We start from the raw sequence: 27,496 nt of genomic DNA on the forward strand, positions 1-27,496 counted from the left end.
GTGCTGGTCTGGGTAATTTCCTTGCTTTCTCATTAAATAGAAAAAAATAAAAGGATACTACTGTTACTGTAGGTTGATGGACTATCTCTGAGTGCTGTCTGCTTAAAGGATTCCAATCTAAAGACTGTGGCTTCTTAAAGTTCTTCACTGATAATGCTACACCTTCATTGGCACTGTTCTTTTTTTAAAAGTGCAGTTAAAAGTATAATTTTTTATCTATCACTGAAGAACTAACTGTTCTTGACACACATTAAAAAAAAATTGAGCTTGGACTGCATCTCATTAGTTGCCCTGGATGGGTCAGAGAGTGGTGACCAGGTGATTAGATGGATTCACCGAAAGAGAATTAGCTTTTGTCAGTTCTCGCTTCTAAGTACTGTGTAGGTTTGACCACCTCCACCTCACCTCCAGGACATCTTCCTGGCCCAGGCCTCCTTTGTCTCATCCCTGGGCCATCTCAACAGCTGCTTTAGCAGCCTGTGTCTCACCACCCTCCCTTCCTCCCCTCCTCCCACCCCCAGAAATCCTTTATAGAGCTGCCAGGATAATCTTGAGAGGACACAGCTTTCATGACATCCCATTCCCCTGATTAAGGCTGATAAGAGTTCCCTGTTGCTCTCCCAGTGAAGGGAGGGAGGGAGCGATCTGACATTTGAGACTCCATAGGTGTTATCTTATTTCATCCCTCTAAGGTGGATATTTTTAGTCCCATTATACAGGTGAGGAAGCAGTTCTGTATTTTGCCCGAGGTCAGGTGATAAAGCTGGATCCTAACTGCTAGGGTGAGAGCCCATTATCTTTCTTTGCTAAAACCTAGGCTGGTTCTCCTGACCCTGCTGGCTGCCTGGCTTTCAAGAACATTCATTATCAAGCCCACGGACCCACCATGTCCTTAGCTTTCCCAGCTGTTCTTGTCATCTTTGTACTTGGAAACTGTACTGTAACAATCCAGGCTTCATTATCAAGTGTTTGGAATTCTTCATTCTCTAAGTTTTTGGTTAGTTTCGTATATTTTTCGTATATTCGTGTATCTTCCACGAGAGAGAGCATGCCTTATAACTGCCTATTGTAACCTTGTGTTTCTTTTCTCCCAGGTCTAAAACCATACCACCTACTCAGTAGTCACTCAAGTGTTCAATAAATGGATGATGTTGACACATGGGAGCTGATGTGGGCTCAGCTGAAAATAACTTTTCTTTTAAATGAAGGCAGAGAGCTCCAGGTCAATGATTCCCTCTTCACCTGTCTGGATGGGTGATGTAATGGACCTTGGCAATGACAGGATGCTTCTAAGCCAGACTTGACCTCATTGAGTCTCAGATTTCCCACCTTATCTCAGTTGTGGGACGAGGTGGTCATGCCTGGTGTCCCATGTGTCTCCAGAGGGTAGTGGATTATATTGCTTCTAATATTTCCTAGAGGGACATTTAAGATGCGTCTGTTTTGAGGTATAAGATAAAATGCACAGTCCCTGGAGGGCAGTCTTTGTCTTCCTTGGGCTCCATGGAACTAAACTGCACGTTAGATGGAATGGTCAGTCAATGGGGTCAACTGATTGATTCAAGTTTGTGTTCAAATACGTATTCCAGCTACACCTTGCTTTCTCAAATCGCATGGGACGCACCTGCTCCTGTCTGAAGTTCACGGTGAGAGTGAGCAAAGCATTGACATTTGGTCCATTTGCTAATAGGTAGTTAGTGTTCTGTGGTGAGTCTTGGCTGTGCCGCTTTTGTTAACGTGCCCACGTTATTATGTGGACACGTATTAAGTATTTAAACACCAGAGCGATCACACACCCACTCGTTCCCTAAAATGTGGGCTGACTTGTTGGACCTGGGGATCTGTCTTAAGGGAGACTGTTGAGCTTGTTTACTTACTTCTCTGAAAGCACTCAAATGTTTAAAAATAATGTCCAGCTCATAAAACCAACATACTGATAAAAAAAAATACATATACAAACGTTATAGAAGTTGGAATTAGAGAAAGTGAAAGTCCTTTCTCACCCCACCCTGGAAGAAGACTTCACTGAGAAGGGTTTGAGGGGTGTGTCTTCTCGTGGTTTTCCTATATTTATATACTAACATATGATTATTACTACCATTATTATTTAACTAGCAACAGACTATGCATTCTTACTGATTTTTTTTTCACTTATCTATACCTGTTAAGGAACACTTCCCCCAGGAATTCCTTAAGGAGAAGCACAGAGTTTGTAATGCAGGCGCAGGAGCTGGATGCCTGGGCTGCTTAGCTTTGGAGACAAGGGAGCTTTGCCTACGCTATGCTGAACTTGACCGTCAGTGATCTCATTCTTCTGTGATATGTGGGTCTTCAAAGACTTTTTTTTTTTTTTGAGTAATTCTATAGAAATAAACTGTTTGGAGGCCAGTTAGTTCTTTTCAATCCTGACGTTTCTCATCCCTCCAATATATACCAGCCTTCTAGACTACAGCAATATTTTATGAGTGAAAGTGGTATTTTGTAAGGACATTCTTCTGTGTCTGAACTTTCATTGCCAGAGGCAGGGACAGTGTAAGGAGCATCATAATGTGCACAAGGAGATGAGAAAAGGAGGATGAAGGTAGAAATGTGTCATTAAGTTCCAGAATCCCACATCGGCCAGGAAGTCTTAAGACATGGACAGCATTGAGATTAGGAAGGAGACGACCTATGCTTGAGATGACCTGGACCTGAGAATAGAGAGAACTAGGTCAGCAGAAAGATCCTGCTGGTCTACCTTGGAGTAGCCTCCAGCCGCAGGTCAAGCTTCTAACTCATGGCCATGTGGGACTAAGGCCAAAGCTTTTCTCTAGTTCTGACCCTCAGCTCCTCCACTAACATTCCCTGCCCCGACCCCCGCCATGCACATGCAGGTGCGCACACACACACACACACATGCACACACACAGGCACATTCAGTCCATCAGTTCAGTGATTCCTTATTTCCTAGCTACTGAGACATGCTTTTCCCCACCATTTGTACATTTCTCAAAAAGGATGCATGTTACAATCAAAGTTTATATTTAGTGTGCATGGGGTTTTTTTTTTCCCTTGAAAATCTATATTAAAGTATGTCTTATAATAAATCTGTTTTCAGGCGGAGAAAGACGAGTGTGTGGTTTCCAGATACTGGCCAGAGCTGAGGTTGAATCACACAAAAGTCCCTGCTGTCAAGGAATTCACACTCTAGTGTGAAGAGACAGGCAGTTAGGCAGATAGTGCTTGTGAAAAAGGCCTGAGAGCTTCAGGAACACCTAGGAAGGGTCTCAACCCAGCCCTGGGGTGTCAGGCAGGGTTTACTGGAGAAAGTAGTTCTCAGCGGGGGATGAATTTTTTCCCCTAATGTCTCCAGTGAGACCAGTGGAAACACTCTGGTTATCACCACTGGAGGTAATGAAGTGAATGGAGAGAGATGCTACTGGCATCTTTGGGTACCGGCCTGGGATGCTGCCAGACATCCCATAGTGCCCAGGACAGCCCTCCCACAGCAGTTACCTGGCCCCAGAGGTCAGTGGTACGGAGATTGAGAAGCTCTGGTCTAAACTGAGACTGAAGGCTGAATGCAGGTTGGTGGTTCTGGGAAAAGGGGTCCCGTCCCACTGGAGAGAATCATAGGGAAGAATCCAGGGAAGAGAGTTATTTAAAGGAGAAAATGGGCTGTGGTGGAGAGTGGTGCAGAAGTCATGGTTAAGTTAATTAAGGAGTAAAAGTTTTCTTTCATGGGTTCTAAGAAGGTCGTTCCTGACCATGGTTTGTTTTAGCAGAATGGTAGTTACAAATGCCAGATGTCGAGGACTGAAGGAGAAGTAAGGAGCCTAAAAGCAGCTTGTCTGTGAAAAGGGGGAATTAATGGTAATTAGGGCAATTACAGTTAAGTCTTCCTGTACGCCAGATACCATGCCAAATGCTTGATGTTCGTTACCCAGATTATTCCACGCGACAGCCTTATGAAATGTGGATTTCTTTGTATGGATGAGGAAATAGAGGCTTGGAGAATTAAAAAAATTATCAAGAATTCATATAGCTCATAAGGCACAGAGTTGAGATTCAACCCTAGGTGGCTTTTGACTGTACCTATATTGTTTTCCCAGGGGAGAAGGTAGGCCAGGGGGACATGAAGTGCGTGTGTGTGTGTGTGTGTGGGTGTGTGTGTTGGGGGGGGGGTGTTTCCTCCCTGATGGGAGAGTTTAGGATGGGAATGACTTAGCTACTAGTCAGAGAGAAATTGAAAATGCAGGCCAGGTGGGCTGCCAGCTGGGCTCCCAGGTGAGACAGGAGAGGACTGAGCAAGAGCCCAAGTCTTAGAGCAGAGGGAATGGATGGAGCGTGCCTTCCACTCTGGGCAAGAGAAGAGGGAAAGGATGGGAACCCACAGGGCTGAGGAAGGGAAGGGCAGACAGAAGATGGAGCCCTCTTTTCAGTTAGATGCAGGGAAGAATGGAAGACAGGTAGACATCAGATTACTGGGTAGACTCGAAACCGTGAATTTGCAGGGCTACCAACCTAAGAGTAGAGGGAGAACACTAATTTAGACAGATCCAAGGCTGAGATTTTTCCTAATGGTTATGAGGGAAAGACAATGGGTTGGGCTTCTTAAATTGGTTTTTAGGAGTCCCTTCCCTCCATTTTCCCTCCACTTGCTTAAATTTCTTTAGGGAGGTGATAGAGTTTATAGCTCTTCTTTTCACAGAACTAAAAGACTTCTCAAGGCATAGGTAGAACAACTTGTTGCTCGAGAATTGATTATATGTGAATATAATCAATTAAAAATTACCTTCATAACCTTAAGGCTGGAGTTCCTAAAATCGCTGGATAGAGATCATCTGAGATATTTAACTTAAGAAGGTATCAAAGAGTCTCAGATAGGTTGGGAAAAAGAATGCCAGAGTTGGCCCAAGAGTCAACATTCTTAGTAACCTGAAGTACAAGCCATTGATAAAAATACACCTTGCCAGATCACTTCATTGCCTCACATTTGATGATTGTGTTAAATGTTACAGTAATAAAGTCATGTTGAAGAAATTTTAAACCATTAAGCAGAATGTGGAAGTGTTCACCTGGGCCCATGCTCAGGTAACTTGCTTTTATAAGTTTTAGAGATTTTTATCTTCTCTTTTCCAATTATTTCTCTTACTTTATTTTCTTGTACAAATGCATAGGCTAAGATTTCCACAATGTTAAATAACAGTGGAGAACCTTGTCTGGTTTTTGACTTGAATTTTTATAATCTTATCATTAAGTGTAATGTTGAGTTTTATATATGTATATATAGATGTATCTTATTCAAACAGTTTTATTAGAAATGGTTCTGGTATTTCATCAGATGCTATGCAGCTTCTCTGAACTGATCAAATTACTTTTTTCTCCTTTGATTTCCTAATATAGTGTAGGTTTCCTTTTATAAGTACTGCCTTCCTGCAATGAACCTCACTTGATCATAGAATGATATCCCTTTAATGTGCACCTGGACTTTATTGTGAATTTTTGCCTCAATGTTTGTAAGTGCATTGGTCTGCTTTTATTATTATTATATATTGTTTGGGGATAAGCTTTGATATCTATGTTACACTACAATGTATTTGAAAATACATTGTTGAAACTCTTAGGCTTTAGACTTTGGACCACTTTCAAAAGCATCCGATGTACTGAGTTTTTGAAGAGTTCTGTACTGAGTCTTCTTTGAATGGGTTGACTCTTTTCTTGGATTAATTTTGGTAATACATGTGTTTCTAAACAATCGTCTATGAATTTAGGTTTACAAATATTACTGTGAGTTGTACATAGTAATTTTGAAATCATTTTATTTTTCTTTACATTTTTAGATATTTTCTGCTTATTTTTAATTTTTTTTATTTTTGTGTTTTTGCCATTCCCCTTTTTTCTTTTTTTTTCTATTTAATTTTGCACAGAATTATATTTAACAAAATAAGTAGTTACTTGGCCAGTTTTATTGTTTTTTGATTATTTGATTCCTGATTTTCAATCTTACTCCTTTCCACTTTTCTTCCTTTTTCTTCTTACTTGAGTTAGGTGTTTTAATTCATTTAGTATTATTGTTTCTTGATTTATAAGAAGTATTTCTTGATTTATAATTTTCATAGCTTTGAAATTTCCTCCAAGTACAGCTTTTACCAAATTCCACATTTTACATACATAACATTTTCAAAGTCCCACTTTGCAGTTAAGTGTTTGTTTCAGGTTATCCCAGAACTTGTTTAGAAAAATGTTTAAAAATTTTTTTTCCAAGTGTTTGGAATTTTTTGTTTCCTTTTTCCCCTTAGTTTTGTGGCAGTGTAAATAAAAATGATAGACTTTTTTTGTTTTTCTATTTGTGGTTTATTATCTCTTAATTCTGGCATTATAGATGCTTGTAAACCTCCATGGGCATTTGAAAACCTTTGTAAATGTCCCACACTTGCTTGAAATGAAAATGTGTTTTCTACTTCCAGGATGTAGAATTTGAAATGTGTCTCAACTCAATTCTGTTCTGTTAATTCTATCCTTAGTTATCTTTCTCCATGCAACATATTAAGTGCTTATGTCTATTTCTTCTTGCATTGCCTTTTTTACTTCTTTATCTATTTAGTGCTGTTGCAGGGATCATAAATATTCATGATCAGTCTTCATTGTGGATTGTACTTTTTTGCATTGTTAAGTCTTCATCTTTAAACTTTTAAAATTGAAATTTATTTTCCTTCACATCTGTGGTTATTTTCTATTTCTGCTTTTACAAAAGTTTAAGGATAAACTTACAAGCTTTCTTATCTTGAATTTAACCATGAATAATATTTATCAAGATCCCTACTTTTCTTGATACACTTTTAACCATCTTATTACATTCAAGCTTGTATCATTTTGCTGTATGTGTGTCTCTTGTAGAAAAAAAATGCAATTAGAATTTGTTTTCGAATCTACTCTGAGGATATTTTCCATGGGAGGAATCGTCCAATTTACATTTATTGATTTAACATATGTGCTTGATTAATTTCTTGTACATTCTTGTTTATTTCTGTGCACTTTCCTTTGTTTTCTGTCTTTTACTACGTGGTCTGTGTTTCCTTTGATCAAAAAAAATTAAAGGCTATAAAGTCTATTTTTATTTTTATTATGAATTAAATTTTTAACTTCAATGCGCTTTAATACCTCTATTTAGTAACTTCAGAAGGAAGTATTATCGAGTATTTATGTCCTCTGAGGATTTTCTCCCACTTACATGCCTCTTCACCCCCACCTCTTTATTTTTGTTATGCTTGAGGATTTTTCCCAATTCTATATGTTTATTGTTATTATATGGAATAATCTACTGTTATTATAATTATTCCCTTTAAGGGACTGTAATTATGTTTTGCAGTTAGTATAAATGAATCAGTCTTCCTTCTAAATGTAAGTGGATTCAGTGTTCATATCCTCTGTTTACCTCTAAATTCCCCATTCTTTTTTTTCTCTTCTTCTTTTTATGGTGAGGGGAGGTGATTAGGTTTGTTTATTTATTTATTGTTTAGGGGAGGTGCTGGGGATTGAATCCAGGACCTCATGCATGCTAAGCATGTGCTCTACCACTTGAGCTACACCTTCCCCCCTAAATTCCCCATTATTGAGATCTCGATTTTGAACCTTCTCTTGGTTGGATGTATTGCATCACTGAATACATTTTGGAGGAGGGTCAGTAAATGCCGCATTCCCTGACTATGCTTATTGAAAAACGTGTTGTCATTACTGTGAGACATGGTTGCAAATTTGGTTGGGAAGTGAATACTCTGATCTTGCTCTTGTTCCCAAACCTCTGTAGACATCTCTTCACTGCTTTCTATCCTTGGATGTTGCTGTGAAGAAGTCTGAGGCTGACTTTTCCCCTCCAGTTGACTAATTTTTAAATTTCTTGATTTTATAGCATTCAGTGTTTACCCATGAATTCTATAACTTTACCAAGATGTCTCAGTTTTGATGATTCTCTGTTCCTTTTTCCTGGTACACAGAGATATTCCTTTATTTCAAGGAAGTCATTTTCCATCACGGATTTGAGCGTATTTTGTTTTACTATCTACTTCTAATTTCTTTTATCTCTGTGTTGGATCTCTGTTTTCAAACCCTCTTATCTGTCATCTTTTCTACTTGCTTTCATCTTCTTGTCCTTTTCCTCTGCATTTTGTGCAGGTTTTTGAAGACTTTTCCACATCATCAGCTTTGTTTTTGGTTTGTGGATTTTACCTCTTATTACTTTAACATATTTATTGGTTCTGCCGTGATATTATTTTTGTTGTCAGTTTCTTTCTTCAACTGCCAGCTTCTCTTTTATCTCAGTCTGATGTCTTATCATCTTATCTTTGATCTCTTCTTTTATAGTATCTGTTAATTGTTGTACAGAATTTTCTTCTGTGCCCTGTTCTTTCAAAATAGATTGTTCATTGGTCTTTTCCATGCCATGTTTCTTTCTGTCACTTTTTTTTTTTTGGCTTCAGTTCATTTTTTTCTAATGTACTTATCTTCAATTAGAACATCACTCTCAGAATTTTCCCTTGGCCCCCAAGTAACAAGAGTAATAATAATAACTCTTGAAATCTCCTGCTTAATTCTTCTTTTCGAACCTGGGTTTGGGTCTTGATGGTTTGTCTTTCTTCTGTGGCCTCCAGCAATCTACACGGGTCCTGGTTCAGTGCCTAGGTGTAGGACATAGTTGATGAATATTATCTCTGAACTCTGTGATTCTAAGTTTCAATCTAAATTTTAAGTCCTGTTTTTGATTTGAGAGTCCCATAGATCTGCTGGTTTGGTGTGGCCAAACCTTTTTTTTTTTTTTTTCTTTGTTTATATTTTCCTCTGTCTTTCAGCCAAGCCTTTGCTCACAGTTTGAGACAATCAGCCGCCGTTTTTTCTGCAGGTCCCTTGGTTAGTTTATATCCTTGGAAGCACATATCCTTCTTTTGGGGATTTCTGAATACATTTATGTTTTCAGATATTGATTCGTACAGTGGACTTAACTGTTCGCTGCAGTTAATAACCACTCCAAGTTTGGAGGTATTTTCTAACAAGAGTTTTGTTTATCACCAAAGCCTGCTGTCATGGAAGAGTCTAGGGTCCTGAGGATTTAGCTAACTCTTAGTATTTTCTGGATGAAATACTCCAGTTCTTTCCTTTGTGGACTTCTCACTTTAGAAATATCAAGGACACCATGTCATGAATTGTTCTGAAATCATTAAGGAAGATGACTGTCAGTAACGGCATTGGATTGGCCACAATATTCACTCTCTTTCACAGATATTAACTCTGTCTTTTATGAGTGTGCTCTTATTAGCTTCTAGGGCTGGATCCTGCAACTTAGTATTTTCGCATTAATTGCTAAATAAGAAGTGAGATATTTGCAAACATTAGTCCTCTCCTAGGCTCTTTAAAGACTGCATAGCTATTATCATATTCATTCAATCAACAGTGCTGCTAAGTAGGGTTCCCAGAGCGAGGGAGAAGGTGACTCAGCTTCCTTGCTGTGGTGGTCTCAGGGACTGGAAAGGAGAATTGAACTTGCTCTGACAACCTGAGTGGGCATCACTCTCATCCTGAGGACTTGTTAAAATATAGATTGCTGGGCCCCACCCCCAGCGTTTCTGACTCCCTTGGTCTGGAGTGGAACGTGAGAAACTGTATCCCTAATGAGTTCTTGGGTGATGCTTATGCTGCTGGTCCAGGGATCCCTCTTTGAGAATCATTTTCTTAAAGGGTGGGAATTACGTGGGTCTTCAGGATGTAGGTTAGAAGTATTCTACAGGGAGAAGAATGTGGACAAACACAGGGATCTCAGCATCTTCCATTCTTTTCCCTATGATAAGGGACGCTTTCCTAACAGACCCTTATGGAGAATGTTAAAAATGTTAAAGATGATTGCTAGCTTTTGAAATTTTTAGCTTTTCACATCCAACAGATGGATACAGATATCTGCTAGGGATATAGACAAATAAGGGATAAGTAAATATACATATAAAGAAATATATTAGCAGGGGAGTGGGATAGAGCTCAGAGGTAGAGCACATGCTTAGCATGCACGAGGTCCTGGGTTCAGTCCCCAGTACCTCCATTAAAATAAACAAACAAAATAAATTTTAAAAATGAAATAAATATGTTAGTAAATGTGGTAAAATATTCCAAGTTGTGGTTGGTTTCAGAACACAGTATGTGATTTGAAGTGAAATCCGGTGTCAACAATATTCTAGAATTATTGACCGGAGTCGCTTACTAGCTGTGCCCCAAGGAGACGGCTTCCTTGCCAGGCGTTTGTAGGACTGACTGCTCGTCTCCTTCCGTTTTAAATGAACTGACCCGGATATTTCCAGATCCCCCTAAGGCTCATTCAGCCAGCCTCTTCCACGACTTTGTTGGCAGTGCACATTTTCCAGAAGAAACAAGACGATGTTTCTCCTGGGGTAGATTTGGCGGGCATACAGCTACTCCATAACCTTGTTCTGATGCCATGAGGTTGGAGTCTGAAGAAAGATAATACAATGTTATAGCTCTTGTTCGTCTGTGTATACCTTTGTCAGCAACTTTCCATCTTCCAAATGTGTTTGCAAAGCACGTGCACACCGCCTTGCGTGCCTAAGAAGATCTTTGAACAGTCAAACTGCAGACGATTGGATTTTGCACCTTTTCAGTTAATCTCTTGAGTGTAGAATTCAGAGCAGAGGAGACACTGGGGGTTATTCTGGAATCTGCATCCTCAGTGAAGACAGACTCTTGTTAGTGAGAATATATGGGGCATGGACTCTTAAGTGTGAATAGCTATTAATGAGCTGAATAACATTTATAGAGGGTTTTTACTGCTGATTTCCCTTCTCAAATTATGGAATTCAACAGATTTTTTTTTCTGGCTTCAGAGAGTATGTTCCAGGAGTATGGGCAGGTTATTTTTCCTGAAGCCTTCGGTTTCTCTCTCTGAGGATGAAGATGTTGGACCGTGTTGGACAACGTGGTCTTTGAGTGGGACGTTTTGAGTCTCTACATAGTTAACTTTTAGGAGTGAATTCTTCTGTTTGACTTAAGGAAGGCACAAATAATACTGTTTCAATATTTTTCAGGGAAGCAAAGGGGAGACAAGTCTGCTCCTACCTAATTGTGTTGTACTTCCCTCTACTGAAAAGGTTTATACGGTTTTGAGCTTTAGGGGAGAGTTGTTCCTCAGGCTTTCCAGAATCTTTGCAAATAAGAATGGAAAGGTTTTTTTGTGTGTGTGTGGAGGGAAAGCAACCAGATAGTCTCAAATGTAGCCCCGCGTGATGATTCCAGGTGTCACGTCAGTTCAGGGCAGCTTAGCATTGTTCTAAGTACGAGGTGGAATGATGCAGCAAGTCCCTTCCTGTTGGATGGTGAGGAAAAGGGATGGCCACTTACTCAGATATCAAGGACGAGTGGGGACTTGGAGTTCTTAGTATCCCAGTAGCCAGCCCATCACTGTGCTGTGTCTTCGCTAGTTGAAGTGGACGTGGTGTCACATAGGGAATGCTAAGTTTTGTTCTGTTTTGTTTTTCTGTTCATGAAGGATTCTGGCTTTGCTTAGGTTCCTAAATTGGTTTGAGTTGGTACTACAGATTAATTTTCTCCTGGAAAGCAGCCATGTGTACACTCCTTGGTACCACACATCTCATTGGAGCTAGACCTGTGCTGGGCCCTGGGGATAGAAAAACCAGAAGGAATACAGTACTCATCCCCTGAAGAGTGATTTTTGAGGAGCCTGGGGCCCCACCAGTTTGAGAGAAGATCATTTTCTATGTTGGGGAGGAGAAAATGTGCATCATGTTTTTTTCACAGAAATTTGAGTTGGTGGCCATGTGCTTAACTTCAGGACTTGACCGTTGTTACTGACATTGACCTCTTACCCACAAAGCCCACCGGATTATCATCAGTGCCAGGGGCTCATCACTAAAGAAAGGCGGACCAGTTACATGCCTTAATCTTGGATTTTTCGTGACAAATTTTTAGTAAAATATCTCAATCAGAAAAATAAAACTAAAAACTTATGCTGTCATATGACAGGAAGGCTACTAAAATCATTTTGAGCCGTAGAGTCATAGTCTTTGAGCTGGAAGAGAACTTACTGATCATCTAGTCCAGAGATTCCCCAGCTAGGACCACATGAAAAGCTTATAAAGGGAGGTGGCTCATATGCAGAGACTGGAAATACCTAGAGACCATTTGTGACAGGGTTTTCAACCTCGGCATTATCGCCATTTTGGACCAGATCATTCTTTGTTGTGGAGGCTGTGGATTTTTAGCAGCATTCTTGGCCTCTGCCCGTTAGATGCCAATAGCACCACCCTACGCCTGCCTCCAGTTGTGAGAACCAAAAATGTCTCCAGAATCCCTGGGGTTGGGGATGATGGGGGCAGAATTGCCCCTGGTTGAGACCACTGCTCTATGACAATGTAGGGTTACTAGGAGAATCTTAACTCTCTTGACCAGTCTATTTATGTTTGATTGGAATCCTGTCATTCAGAACCTCTCATTCATTCATTCGTTTGTTCATTCATTCAGCACATCTGCTGAATACCTGTTGTGTGAACTGTGCCCAGTGCTGAAGATACCAGTGTAAATAGGCAGGCATGGGCTTGTTCTCAGGATGCTTATGTCCTGGCAAAGGGAGACAGACCACAGACAAACAGATGTCATGTCAATAACGAGGGAACTTACAAGGCAGAGTAATGTGGTGAGTGGTCAGCGTTGTGGAGAGGCTGCTGGATTTCATGGGGTTGCGGAAAGTGGGCTAATAGATGGATTGTGAGAAAGCCCCTTGGAGGAGAGAACTTTTGAGCCCAGACTTGCATGAGGAGGATTCAGCCATCCCAAACTGGGCCATTATTTGTCTCTGAATAATAATAAAAAGTGAGGGAGGAATTAAGTCAGGAAAAAAAAATCTTTCAAAATATGAGACGAAAATCTTGTAAAACACTCCCTTTGTACAAAAACGTTGAACAGCATCGTCTCATCTTGTCATTTAGCAAAATGATCCAAGTAAAGGCTTCGAAAGACTTGCACACGGTGAAGGTGGCAGGCAGAGTCATCACACCTGCTGGGAACAAATTCTTTTACTTGCTGGAGAGACATTTCTGTATCCTTGTCTTTTTTTTTTTTTTTATTCTTTTCCCTGAGCAGCCCAATAGTGAATAAGCTGAAAAACCCAAGTTTGTTGGGCAGAGTGAGATTTATCATTAAGGATTAATGGAATGTGGGGCTTGGCCAAGGACCTGAGCCCCTGTAGTGTTTTCACGTGGTGATAAATTCTGCTGTTGTGTTGGCAGACAAGTGTCTGAACTTTCTGCTTAGAAGTTCTTGAGGTGCACAGGTTTTAGGAGTAATCTTACTTGCTGAAAGTAGACTGGAGATTGCAAGGGAAAAGACATTCCTTAGCTATCATTTAAAAAAAATGTTCCTAATTCTTGGGTTATCTGCCAGTTCCACACATAAACACATAGGGTGTTTTTCCTTTTTACTCAGAGCAGGGGCGGGACAACCAGTGAGTCTGAATGCGCCAGTTGGTTAGTTGAATAAAGGGGAAGGACCACTTTCTGCTGGCTTCTGCTAGCGTCGGAGGCCAAGAGAAGAAAAAAATAAATCACAGCCTCCTTGGGTAGGAGAGCTTGAAAGTGTTCGTGATTCACGCAAGCCCAGTCATGGTTTACCTTTCCAGAAAGCAGCCTGCTTAGGGCTGGCATCCTGATGACGTAGTTAGATCAGGAACCATAGTGTGGAGAGAGACAGACAGACCAGGTGCCAGCCTTGTGTAATCATTTTTGTCAAATATAAGAAATTAGACCGGAGAGGTCATCGCGTTGCCTGGGTGGGGGGCCTCGTGTATCACAGATACAGGCAGACTCGGGACAATTCTCGTCTACACGAAGTGACTTGTCTTGAGTTTTCTGAGCAAACCACAAACACTAGGCAATGCGCACATCTCAGAGGCAGCAGGGTGGGATTTTTGTGGGCTTTTCCCCAAATAAAAGAAATTTTGGTAAGACTTTCTTAGACGCTCAACCGTATGTCATGTTTTGTTTTTGGTGTTTTCCTCAGAAGGTCACAGAGAGCAAGGGAAGTTGTTAAAATGGTTTCTGGATCCATTCAGTGGAACTGTAGAATTCAGGCTTTGGGTGGCTGGCCAGGCCTCCTGTGCCAGGAACAGCTCTGGCCGGGAAGACGTGCCCAAGGCCTGAGATGGTGAAGCCTTCAAACCCACAGAGGAGCTTCTCAGTGCACACAGTGTGGTCCCTCGCGATGTGGAAGATGCCTCTGCAGCTTCTGCTTACTCTGCGTCGCAATCAGTTCTGTAATGAAGACCCAGCAGCTATCTGCTACTTCCCTTTAATTTTACAATTTTTATAATGAGCGTTCTGGTAGTGTGCAAAGTGTCTGTGGAAACGCAGCCAGCATACTGAGGAGTCTAGGAAGGAACACCGCGGTTTTCTGTCTCTGCCTTTTGGGTGAGGTTTGGCTCTAGAGGAGAGAGGTCAGTCCTCTCTCGCTCTCAAGGCTCAGGCCGGAATGGCTTCAGAGATTGCAGGGAACTTGCTGATGGAGCCATGACATTTCAGAGAACGCATTCCACCCGAAGAAGGGTTTCCCGTCATTGGAAAGAACAAGATGATCTGGGATCTCACGTCAGGGTTGCATTTTGGGAATTTCAGCAGGAGGAGGCGTCTTGGTTTTGTTTTGTTTCTCAGGGAGAATACTGTCAGGGTGCTTCGTAGAGCTGGAGTTATCTAGTGAACTGCAGATTCCCCTTCATGGACAATGAAATCCAGAGCTCCTGAGATACCAGCCTGTTTCCTCCCTTTCTTTTCTAGTCCCTTCTCTCCTCTTTTATCTCCTTGTTCAAATCACACGCTTCCTTTCCTGAGGACAGGAGAGCTGGCAGGCTGCCTATTGGCCTGTTGGCCTCAGTTAGCCTTATATCATTGCAAAGGAATGTGTGAATTCTCCAGGAGGTATGTACTCTCTCTTTCTGTATTAGACATTCACAACCTGCTTCAGGACAGGTCCCTCAGCCAGAAGGGCTTATTCTTTCCATATATGATGTTTTGTTTTGGTCATTTGGATTAGATCATCTCATTTTACTAACGATCCCAAAGGCATCTGTTGGGAAATATTACTCCAACATGCTCTGTAAAGCTTGAAAACTTTATTCAGGAGAATAAACCTAAAAAAGAGAGAACCTGAAGACTAGCATCCTTGGCCAGAGGGTGACTGGGTTATTAGTCAGCAGATTGCCTGCTTCAGACTCTGTGCTTATGTACGAGGTCCCAGAGGTAGACCAGGCTGACCGCATGGAACCGAGGCCACCCACGGGCACGGGCAGGACGCAGGGTCTTGGGCTATTTCTCCGCTACTGTTTCAATACAGTAGCATGTTGGGGGGTTACATATGTGATTGCAGATTAATCCTTTCTCTTGTGGAAATTTGGTTTTGAAGAACAGCTGTGTCTCCCTTCTGAATTCCTTAATTATTTATCCTCCCTGATATGTTAGACCTTTCATTAGGGTGGTGAATTGCCAAGAGTGCACAGAACTGCTTAGATCATGTAGCGAACAGTGTAAACATTGGATAGGGCATTTGAAGACACCACATGGTGAGCCAGGATCTATAGTTGTACCAAATGTTGTGGGATGGATGGAGGTAGCTTGTGGTGGGACATTCTTTGTTGGCTTATTTTTATCACTATAATATGGGAATAGTATATATGTCATTTGCACTTAATTCAGAAGTGTTCTAACAGAACTGCTGTTCAATCTGGAGGGTACATGCCTGTATCTTGAGTTCAGATTAAATCAAGAAAATTACTTGTTTCATATATACATACATGAAGACATGTACATACGTATGTCCAAGGGCCAGGCACCTCATGGCATATGTGCGTGTGTGTGTGTGTGTTCTATATTTGCATTGGTAAACTTGATTCTGTAACTACTGTTCCTTTTCACAAAAAAGGAGATTTTAGCTCAATTTCTTGATCCAGGACTGTTTGCAAAGATGCTTTAAATGATTTTTAAATTATTAGAACTCCCACTTGGACCATGACAAGTGTAAATGATAAGTAGTGATGTAGAACATGCCTTGTTGCTAAGTGTAGCAACCCACATTCACAAGCGGATTAGTCAGTGATTCCCCTCCCTCTCGTTTTTCATCCTCAGCTTGCAAATTCCTCCTTCGTCCCAAACAATGCTCCTGGGGCTTGCAGTTAGAAGTGTTCACCTCCCAACACACCCCACAACTCCCCGACCTCGTCCTATCAACAGTTTCTGATCTGTAAATACATCGGTGGAATGATCTTGAAGTTCCTGATGTTTGTTTTTCTGGCTGAACTATTGCAAAGTTTATGCATTCCACTGCCTGTCCTTGGAACAGTGGTTTTCCCATTCATAAGAAAGGAAAGTAAGGAAGATGCTAAATAACTAAAACCTCTGAGAATCGTGTTGCAGAAGAACTGGGGAGTTCAGTGTCTCACAAGTGAAACGAGGTTTCTGGAGTGGACAGAGGAACACCTGCCGGTGTTTCTGGTGTTATTTCTCCAAGGCTTTGAAGGTTATAGTTAGTTGCTACTGAATGCCTGTTCCTGTGGTGCTTCACAACTTTATTTCTGGTCCACAGTCTGGTCAGAGAACAGGTTAGGTCCGGGCAAGGCCTGCACGTTTGAATTCGGAGATGGTTGGGATTTTGAGTTGAAGACCACGTCGGTGCCTCTGGGCCATGCCAGCTTAGGGGACGGTGCTGGCCGAGCTGACTGGGGTGAGGGCTGGTGGTGGCTGGACTGCGAGAGTTCCCTCAAACACCAAGGGCAGTCGCTTCTCCAGTCGTGTCTGGGCTGTGAGTTGGAAGGACACACGAAGGAACCGTGGATTATCCCCTTTCACATTCGTGGCAGAAAAATGGACGCATCATGACCCCTGGAATTCTGAGCACAGAAGGTGGGCGGGCAGAGCGTAGAAGTGAACGTTGATGTCCTTCAGATTGAAAAAGAGCAGCCTGTGGCCATCCCTTCCCTTCCCCCATTCTCCTGTGTATATTCCAGGTGTTTAACAAGATATCTGGATTTTCTTGAAATATGCCTTCAAGAGTTCGCCGAATAGGGAAAGTTGGGTTTTAGGTTTCCCGTTAAAACCCCACCTTTGGAAAACCCAAACTATAAATGTCAATGGAACAATCCAGCAACTGGTAATCAGTGGTCCTGAAGAGGAGTGAATCCTCAGGATGGTCTAGGGGGTTTGCATTAGGATGACTTAGGTGCCAGATTATTCGAGAACAAACCCATCTTCATCTGCCTGCTAAGGCACCATCACGGGTGGTGTTGAGTCTAGTCCTCCAGCACCTGATTGACCCTGAGGGGCCTGGAGTGGTTGCACTGGGAATGGGAGGTAGGGGCAGGGGGTGGTGCTCGAGTGATTTGGAGATGCATCTCATGACCTTTTGAAATAGCATTTCTATCTTTCTCGGTAGTTCAGAAGCTTCCTCTTCTGCTTTTGATTTTGCTGATTTGGTCAGTGGGGGAAGAAGATACGGCTAATCTCATTATCAAAGTAGTATTTTTTAAAAAAGCACGTTGAGAAGAGATCAAGGCTTTTCACTTTCAGTGATGATTTTGGTAGCAGATCAGTGTCTCGTTTAGCCTTTTAGGGTTGCTGTTCTTTCTCGGTTGATGAAACAGTCCAATATGCGAGAGCGTATTTCTCATCTTTGCTCCCATCTTTGTTGTCGGTTTCTCAGAGGATTACCATCTGCTGCAAAAACATGCTCGGGTTGATGGATGGGTCATCCTCAGGTCCAGTTTTCTTTGTCTCTCTCCTCCCCTGTTCCCGGCTCCTCCTCCTCCTGTCGCTTCTGGCCCGTGTGTACACCCTCAGTCTCATAAACACATCAGGCTTCTGTGTCTTTGATTGTTAAGGCCATGCTGGCAATTTCTGTTTTCTTCTCCTGTCAGTGTCTCCAGGAGAAATGTGCGCACAAAGACAAAATGGCTTTCAGCGGAGGCTACATCCTCATTTCAGGACTCAGATTGAAGGCCATTCAGCGGGTACCTGACGCTGGTTCTCTCGGCAGCCTGGAGATTAACCTCTTCTAAGGCTCTGAGCTATTTTTGAGGTAGAGTCTGCAACATTAAAGCTAGAACCCATTAGCAAATCACTTTCATCATCTCTTCTTTTTCCAAATCAGTGGCTTTTTTTTTTTTTTCTGATCTCCTAACCCTTTAATCTCCTTTGTAGCGGAACAAGGAGACCGTTGGTTTGTGTTTGCATCCAGCGAAGTTTGAATCCTTGATAACAGCCTTGGAAGGCACCAAGATGTTAGAGAACCGTGCAGAGAGATGAGTTTCATCTCGGGTGGATGACTTCATGCCAAAGGTGCCCTGCTTTTTCCATGGGCAGATCCGTCATTTTGAGGGGTTGATGTTGTGCAAATTAGGCTCCAGCTTCCCAAAAGACACCCAGCAGAAAGCCTTTTGTTGCGTTATTTCTAAAGGCTTGAAGTTTTGAAGGGAAGAGATTTTGTTTTCCTCTCGGCTACACAATGGAGCTTTCAGAGAACCTCTTTTAAAAGGAATAGCTACAGCCTTTGTGTTGAAGGGTGTGCCTGTTGGCAGGGTCTGCTGATGCAGACAGACTGGCTGGTGATTAACAAAGGTCATTAGACTTTGGAATCTGGCAAGCAGAGTCGGATGGTATGTCTTCTGTGTGTGGAAGGACGACTCCCAAGAAGCCAAGGCATTCTGGAGGTTCCCCCCTCCAGCCCACCCTCATCCCCAGCCCCCACCCCAAATCCTGCTATAGCCCAGGGTCTGGTCCAGGACCGTCCTGCAATAACCAGGGCTGTGCTGGGACTCAGGACCCAGCCCATCAATCATGGGATAAAAGAACCTTCGGAGATCCTGGTGAATGACATTCGAGGAGGAGAAAGGTGCTGCTTTTTCGGGAAGGGAGGCAAACAGTTCCTTCTTTGTTGGGAGGAGAGGAGCAGAGGGGGGGCCCAGGCCGCTCCCCTCCTGTTCATCCTGAGAGCCCGCCCAGCAGCACCCCAGAGAAGCCATGTCGTGCTCGGAGGAGCAGCCCTGAGCTAAAATGGCCGCACCTAAAGCCCAGAGGACTAGGGCAGCTTAGTGAGTCTTAGAGCTCGAGTGACGCAGGGGCTCCTATCTCTTCAAAGTGTGATAAACACATTCAGCAGAGCTGTGGCTTGTTTGGCGGAGATGAAAGGACTAAGCTGGGGTGGGGGTGGGGAGCGCACACTGGATGATCTGCTTGCTTCTTTTTTTTTTTTTTTTTTCCCCTTCTGTGAAGTGTTCTAAATGCAGGAGGAGTCGTCTGCACTATGGAAAAATTTGTTTTCAGGTCTAATGGGCTAGGCGAAAGGAGAAGTGGGGTGGGGCCTCCGGGACGGCTGTAATTTGATCCAGAGCTGATAGCAACCTCTTCTACACACGTTGGGTTGGGGCGGCTGGGACATAAAAGCTGGTGGAGCTGGGAATATGGAGACTGAGTTAGCTGCAAAGACTCTGGTGCACCGTTTGTGTGTTTATTGGGGGGGAAAAAAGGGATAAATTCCTGGGTGGAAGAAGAGGAGGTAAATAGCTGTGTCTCACTCTGCAAGCTCAGGCGGTCCAGAGCTGGACTTGCCAGAAGTTATTTTAGCAGGCGGTATCAGCAGGAGCATTCTTTCAGAGAAAATCCTGCCATAGTGCCTTGCACTGCTTTGACATATCACTAGACGTTCCTCCTCCTGCAGAAGTCATTGCCCTTTGACAATACAAGTAGAGAAAAGTTTCCTATGCAATAAAAGTAGAGAAAGATGTGGCTTATGACTTTAGTTCTTGGGCATCTTGTTCTAGATTACAGCAACTCAGTGGCGTTTGCAGCGAGCTCAGTGAAGTAACTCACTCATTAAGATAATAACTGGGTATCTCCATGCAGGATGTAGGTGACGAGAGGCAGCACTGTGCCTTATAAGACATTTTTTAACTTCTTAACGGTGAGCCTCTCCATTGAGATCTTGGGACACTCTCTGGATCTTTCAATCACACCATAAACAACAGAACAAAGGTAGCTGGGCAAGTTTTGCTTTTTCTAAATCAGGTTCGCTGCTTTTTTTTGTTTTTATGGCCAAGGAGGCACCTCACATTTGTAAAGGGCAGAAATGGAAAAAAGAGAAAGTCCTGACTTAGAAGCCATTCTTCCAAACCACGCCTTTCTGTCGCCTTAATGTAAATGGAGGGTACCAAGGTGCAGCCTGAAACTCGGATCTGGACTGTCATCTGAAGTTGCGTGTTTGAGAATCTCGTGAGAAATATTTTATGACCTAATTAGATTAGAGAAGCTGTTAGGTTATAATTGGTAGGTAGTAAAAAGCAAATAACCATTTAGCTCATGAAAAAAAGAAACTAAACTGTTTGAGGCAGGGAGGAAGGAGGTGTACCCCAACATCACTTAAGATAGTAGGAGAAGAAAATGTACAATAAAAGCTCTTGCGACTGCCACTCCGAGATTCAATGCGCATTCACCATTTGGTGATAAAACATCGATTTTCTAGTATTAAAACAGCTAATGAAGGCTGAAGTTTGTCCTTTCTTCCATACAGGCCTCCTGTTTACTTCTGAGAAGGTTCTGGTTCAAAAAGAAAATGGGTCCCAGCCAGAATCAAAATCAGTATTAACTTTACTAAGAAATTTGAATTCAGTCAAGCAATTCAGAAACTACTCAAACTTTGGAAGTATTCAGGGTTTCCTTGACAAATGGCGTTTGAAGATATATAATATCAAGATTGAAAAAGTTTATCTGTTTTTTTTCCCTTTTTTTGAAGTTACGAAGTCAAGGACATCATCCCTATTATGTCTGACTTTCTTTTCTTTGGCTGGTGCTCCATCTGGCCAAGTTCAGCATGAGAAATCTGCCGATGTTGGAAATTTTTCCATTCATGGACTTGCAGCCTATCAGCTTGGGGCATGCAGTTAGCACAGTCCTTAAGGTGTTTTGTTCTGACTTCTGCCTCAGGTTCCTAATGTGAGAGAGTAGACCCAGATCATGGAGGTGCTTCAGTGCGATGGCTGTGACTTCAGAGCGCCGTCTTATGAAGATCTCAAGGCTCACATCCAGGATGTCCACACGGCATTTCTGCAGCCGACGGACGTTGCCGAAGACAATGCGAATGAGCCAAGATCTGGGTCCATGAATGCCAGTAACCAGACAGAGGTGGAGTTTTCATCCATAAAGGATGAATTTGCAATTGCAGAGGATTTATCAGGTAAATGTGTCTCGGCCTTGGCATAGCTGACGTATTTTGCTGGCCTCATCTCTCTTGAGCTGTGGTTCTCGACGTACATGGCTTCTACAGAGCTTCCTGCTCTTTGTGAGCCATTTCTGTGGTGGAGGCACCATGTTTCTCTTCTTGAGTAGCCTAGGTTTATTGTCCTTTCAGCTTCCTTATGTCTCTTAGTTTCCCTTCAATTTGGAGAACAGTGTAGTATCTTGGAAAGTTCTAGAAGGAATACTGCAGTTTGTGAAACTTACATTTTCCTAGCTCTGTGGCACATGGATAGAGATGAGGTGAGTATCGTATCTGAAGGCCAACGCTGCATCTTCATACATGAGAAGCAACATGCGTATGTTCATCAAGGCTTAATTAACATTCTTCAGGGTCTCATCGTGAGATGTTCAGTCTTTCAGTCTTTTGAACGTGATGTTTATTAATGAAGAAGAATTGAAAAGAAAAACTGATTTGCGTGGTTGAGTTTCTTGATTCTCTTTTGCTTTGCATTTCTCTTCCCACTTACCTTATGCTCTCTCTTTAGGTCAAAATGCAACTGCGTTGGGGACCGGAAGTTACTATGGCCATAGTCCAGGATATTACGGTCAGCATATTGCCCCTAATCCCAAACCAACAAACAAGTTTTTTCAGTGCAAGTTCTGCGTACGCTACTTCAGGTCAAAAAACCTCCTCATCGAACACACTAGGAAGGTCCATGGAGCTCAAGCTGAAGGGAGTTCGGTGGGCCCCCCTGTTCCAGGGTCCTTAAACTATAATATCATGATGCATGAGGGATTTGGAAAGGTCTTCTCCTGCCAGTTTTGCACGTACAAGTCACCACGGAGGGCAAGAATAATTAAGCATCAGAAGATGTATCACAAGAACAATTTGAAGGAGACCACTGCTCCTCCCCCAGCCCCTGCTCCGGTGCCAGACCCAGTGGTCCCACCCGTGTCTCTGCAGGACCCCTGCAAGGAACTGCCCGCGGAGGTGGTGGAGCGCAGCATCTTAGAATCCATGGTCAAGCCTTTGACCAAGTCTCGAGGCAACTTTTGCTGTGAGTGGTGCAGCTATCAGACCCCCCGCCGAGAACGCTGGTGTGACCACATGATGAAGAAGCACCGCAGCATGGTCAAGATCCTTTCCAGTCTCAGGCAGCAGCAAGAAGGGACTAACCTGCCTGATGTGCAGAACAAGAACGCCCCCAGCCCCCCTTCCAATTCCACCTATTTGTCCATGAACGCCGCCAGCCGGGAGATGCCCAACGCGAACGTCTCCAACTACAGGGGCTCCGTCGGCAATTCCATCATGAGACCCAACTCTTCTTCTGCTTCCAAGTTTTCACCCATGTCTTATCCTCAGATGAAGCCGAAGTCACCTCACAATTCCGGCCTCGTTAACTTGGCGGAGAGATCCCGTTACGGAATGACTGACATGAGCAGTTCTCCTGCCGACCTGGAAACGAACAGCATGCTGAATGACTCGAGTTCTGATGAAGAGTTAAATGAGATAGACAGTGAGAACGGTTTGAATGCCATGGATCACCAGACAGCAGGCATGTCTGCGGAGCAGCTGATGGGCTCCGACGGCAACAAGTTACTGGAGACCAAGGGGATTCCGTTTAGAAGGTTCATGAATAGGTTCCAGTGCCCCTTTTGTCCTTTCCTCACCATGCATCGGCGTAGCATCTCCCGCCACATAGAAAACATCCACTTATCTGGAAAGACCGCTGTCTACAAATGTGACGAATGTCCGTTTACTTGCAAGAGCTCATTAAAACTCGGGGCTCACAAACAGTGTCACACGGGTACCACATCAGATTGGGATGCTGTGAATTCCCAGAGTGAAAGCATTTCTTCCTCACTGAATGAAGGCGTACTGTCTTACGAGAGCTCCAGCATCAACGGTAGAAAGTCGGGGATCATGCTGGACTCCTTGCAGCAGCAGCAGCCGCCACCCCCACCACCCCCGCCTCCTCCACCACCTCCGTCACAGCCGCAGCCACCACAGCTACAGCCGCAACATCAGGTGCCACCCCAGCCCCAGCCACCGCCGCCCCCACCACCACCTGCGCCAGCCCCGCCCCTGCACCCGTACAAGTGCACCATGTGTAGTTACTCCACCACGACTCTGAAAGGGCTGAGAGTCCATCAGCAGCACAAACACTCCTTCTGCGACAACTTGCCAAAATTCGAGGGGCAACCCTCAAGCCTGCCATTGGAGAGTGAGACCGACAGCCACCCCTCTTCCAGCAACACTGTGAAGAAAAGCCAGACCTCAATTCTTGGGTTGTCTTCCAAGAACAATTTTGTCGCTAAGGCCGCCAGGAAACTCGCGAATGACTTCCCTCTTGACTTATCACCCGTGAAGAAGAGGACCAGGATTGATGAGATCGCAAGCAACCTGCAGAGCAAAATTAACCAAACCAAACAGCAGGAAGATGCGGTGATCAACGTGGAGGATGATGAGGAGGAAGAGGAAGACCACGAGGTGGAGATCGAGGTGGAGCTGGACAGGGAGGAAGAGACAACAGAGACCATCATGGAGGGGCCCACCCCCTTCTCTGCCCAACAGATCTGGGCGAGAGATGCCCCTGAGCCCCAGAAGGAGCCCAGCTTCAGAACTGTCACCCATGATTACAACGCCACCAATGGGGCCGAGATAGAGCTCACCCTTTCCGAAGATGAAGAGGATTATTACGGCTCGTCCACGAATGTGAAAGATCACCAGGTTTCCAGTACGGCTCTGCTCAGCACTCCGACTCCTATCTATGGAACTGAGCATAATAATGAAAACACGGACTTTAGCGACTCGGGAAGGCTTTATTATTGCAAACACTGTGACTTTAACAACAAATCTGCCCGGAGCGTCAGTACCCACTACCAGCGCATGCATCCGTACATTAAGTTCAGCTTTCGGTACATCTTGGACCCCAACGATCACAGCGCAGTATACCGATGCCTGGAATGCTACATTGATTACACCAACTTTGAAGACCTGCAGCAGCATTACGGTGAGCACCACCCAGAAGCCATGAATGTCCTCAACTTTGACCACTCGGACCTGATCTACCGGTGTCGCTTTTGTTCCTACACGAGCCCGAACGTCCGAAGCCTGATGCCGCATTACCAAAGAATGCATCCCACCGTGAAGATTAACAACGCGATGATCTTTTCGAGCTACGTGGTGGAGCAGCAGGAGGGGCTGAACACGGAATCCCAGACGCTGAGGGAGATTCTGAACTCGGCTCCCAAGAGCATGGCCACGTCCACCCCGGTGGCCCGTGGTGGCGGTCTGCCAGCCCCGTTCAGTAAAAACACTCCTTCGAAGACTTTTCCTCCAGAATGTGAAAATCAGAAGGACCCCTCGGTCAACACCGTTGTCGTTTACGACTGTGACGTCTGCTCCTTCGCGAGCCCCAACATGCACTCCGTGTTGGTTCATTATCAGAAGAAACACCCCGAAGAAAAGGCTTCGTACTTTAGGATCCAGAAAACCATGCGAATGGTGTCTGTGGACAGGGGCTCTGCCCTTTCTCAGTTATCATTTGAGGTGGGTGCTCCAATGTCTCCCAAAATGTCCACCATGGGTTCCCCACCCCCCCCACCACCCCCGCCACCAGACCTCAGTACTGAGCTTTACTACTGCAAACACTGCTCCTACAGCAATCGGTCCGTTGTGGGAGTCCTGGTCCACTACCAGAAAAGACACCCAGAAATAAAGGTTACTGCCAAATATATCAGACAGGCTCCTCCCACAGCTGCAATGATGAGAGGGGCCGAGGGGCCCCAAGGCTCCCCCCGGCCACCTGCCCCCATGCAACAGCTCAACCGCAGCGGCTCCGAGAGAGACGGCCCTCCCATGGAGAACGAGATGTTCTTTTGCCAGCACTGTGATTATGGGAACCGGACGGTCAAAGGTGTCCTCATTCACTATCAGAAGAAGCACCGAGACTTCAAGGCCAACGCGGACGTGATCCGGCAGCACACAGCCACCATCCGAAGCCTCTGTGACCGGAACCAGAAGAAGCCTGCCAGTTGCGTGCTGATGCCTCCCTCGAACGTGGAGCGGGACAAAACGAAACTCCGAGCGCTCAAATGTAGGCAGTGCTCGTACACCTCCCCCTACTTCTATGCACTGAGGAAGCACATCAAGAAAGACCACCCTGCCCTAAAGGCCACGGTCACGTCCATCATGCGGTGGGCGTTCCTCGATGGCTTGATAGACGCTGGCTACCACTGCGAGTGGTGCATCTATTCCCACACGGAGCCCAGTGGTTTGCTCCTCCATTACCAAAGGAGGCACCCCGAGCATTACGTTGACTACACGTACATGGCTACTAAGCTCTGGGCTGGGCCGGACCCGTCCCCCCCTTCTCTCACGATGACCGCTGAAGCCAAAACGTACAGGTGCAGAGACTGTGTTTTTGAAGCCGTCTCCATCTGGGACATCACCAATCACTACCAAGCCTTCCACCCCTGGGCCATGAATGGGGACGAGTCGGTGCTGCTGGATATCATCAAGGAGAAAGATGCTGTCGAGAATCCCCTCTCCGCATCCGAAGAGCTGGTGGGCCCGGTGAATTGTGAAAACAGTATGCCGGCTCCGCTCCCAGAGCAGGAAGCCGAATGCCCAGAGGACGCAAGACTTTCCCCGGAGAAGAGCATCCAGCTCGCATCAGCCAACCCCGCCATATCCTCCACCCCGTACCAGTGCACGGTGTGCCAGTCTGAGTATAACAACCTGCACGGCCTTCTGACCCATTACGGGAAGAAGCACCCGGGCATGAAAGTGAAGGCCGCCGACTTTGCCCAGGACATCGACATCAACCCGGGTGCCGTCTACAAGTGCAGGCACTGCCCCTACATCAACACACGCATCCACGGCGTCCTGACCCACTACCAGAAGCGGCACCCGGCCATCAAGGTGACCGCCGAGGACTTCGTGCACGACGTGGAGCAGCCTGCCGACATAGCCCAGAACGACGTGGAGGAGACGAGCAGGATCTTCAAGCAAGGGTACGGCGCCTACCGCTGCAAACTGTGCCCCTACACGCACGGCACTCTGGAGAAACTCAAGATCCACTATGAGAAGTATCACAACCAGCCTGAATTTGATGTCTTTTCCCAGTCGCCCCCGAAGCTGCCGGTGTCCCTGGAGCCCGAGATAACCACTGAAGTCAGCCCCTCCCAGGTCTCCGTGACCGAGGAAGAGGTGGGAGAGGAGTCCACGTCTCACTTCGCTACCTCGCACCTGGTCTCCCACACTGTGTTCCGCTGTCAGCTCTGCAAGTACTTCTGCTCCACGAGGAAGGGCATCGCCCGGCACTACCGCATCAAGCACAACAACGTGCGCGCCCAGCCGGAGGGCAAGAACAACCTCTTCAAGTGTGCCCTGTGTGCCTACACCAACCCCATCCGCAAAGGGCTGGCCGCCCACTACCAGAAGCGCCACGACATCGACGCCTACTACACCCACTGCCTGGCGGCCTCCAGGACCATCAGCGACAAGCCCAACAAGGTGATCATCCCGTCGCCGCCCAAGGACGACTCCCCGCAGCTCAGCGAGGAGCTCCGGCGGGCCGTGGAGAAGAAGAAGTGCTCTCTGTGCTCCTTCCAGTCCTGCAGCAAGAAGGGCATCGTGTCCCATTACATGAAGCGCCACCCAGGGGTGTTCCCCAAGAAGCAGCACGCCAGCAAGTTGGGGGGCTACTTCACCGCCGTCTACGCGGATGAGCACGAGAAGCCGGTGCTGATGGAAGAGGAGGAGCAAGGCAGCTTCGAGAAAGCCGAGGTGGAGGGAAGCGAAGGTCAGGACGTCGAGTGGCTCCCGTTCCGCTGCATCAAGTGCTTCAAGCTGTCCTTCAGCACAGCCGAGCTGCTGTGCATGCATTACACGGACCACCACAGTCGGGACCTCAAGCGGGACTTCGTCATCCTGGGCGGCGGCCCCCGCCCACAGAGCTCCACCTACCAGTGCAAGCACTGTGACAGCAAACTGCAAAGCACGGCGGAGCTGACCTCGCACTTGAACGTTCACAATGAGGAATTCCAGAAGCGTGCCAAACGTCAGGAGAGGCGGAAACAGCTTTTGAGCAAGCAGAAATATGCAGATGGTGCTTTTGCAGATTTCAAACAAGAGAGGGTAAGGATATGTTTTGATTTCCCTTCCCCCAGGAGGCCTCTCATCACTGGTGCCCACACGCACTACTCCGCTGCCAGCCAGACCGCTCCGG

At 45.0% G+C, this 27,496-nt stretch overlaps 1 protein-coding gene across 4 annotated transcripts in view; it reads left to right on the top strand.

Moving 5' to 3' along the window:
* Positions 1–27,496, top strand: part of ZNF462 (zinc finger protein 462) — a 128,800-nt gene that overhangs the window by 31,552 nt on the left and 69,752 nt on the right. For 3 of the 4 annotated variants that reach the window (XM_006213382.4, XM_072959873.1, XM_072959872.1), the window contains exons 2-3: positions 21,009–21,258; positions 21,806–27,405. In XM_006213382.4, the coding sequence (XP_006213444.1) occupies positions 21,039–21,258; positions 21,806–27,405 (5,820 nt within the window). In that variant the 5' untranslated portion in view covers positions 21,009–21,038. The remainder of the gene's footprint in view (positions 1–21,008; positions 21,259–21,805; positions 27,406–27,496) is intronic. The other variant, XM_031677387.2, reaches the window with a different exon arrangement.

Source organism: Vicugna pacos, chromosome 4, assembly GCF_048564905.1.
Source record: "Vicugna pacos chromosome 4, VicPac4, whole genome shotgun sequence".
Classification (NCBI taxonomy): Eukaryota; Metazoa; Chordata; class Mammalia; order Artiodactyla; family Camelidae; genus Vicugna; species Vicugna pacos.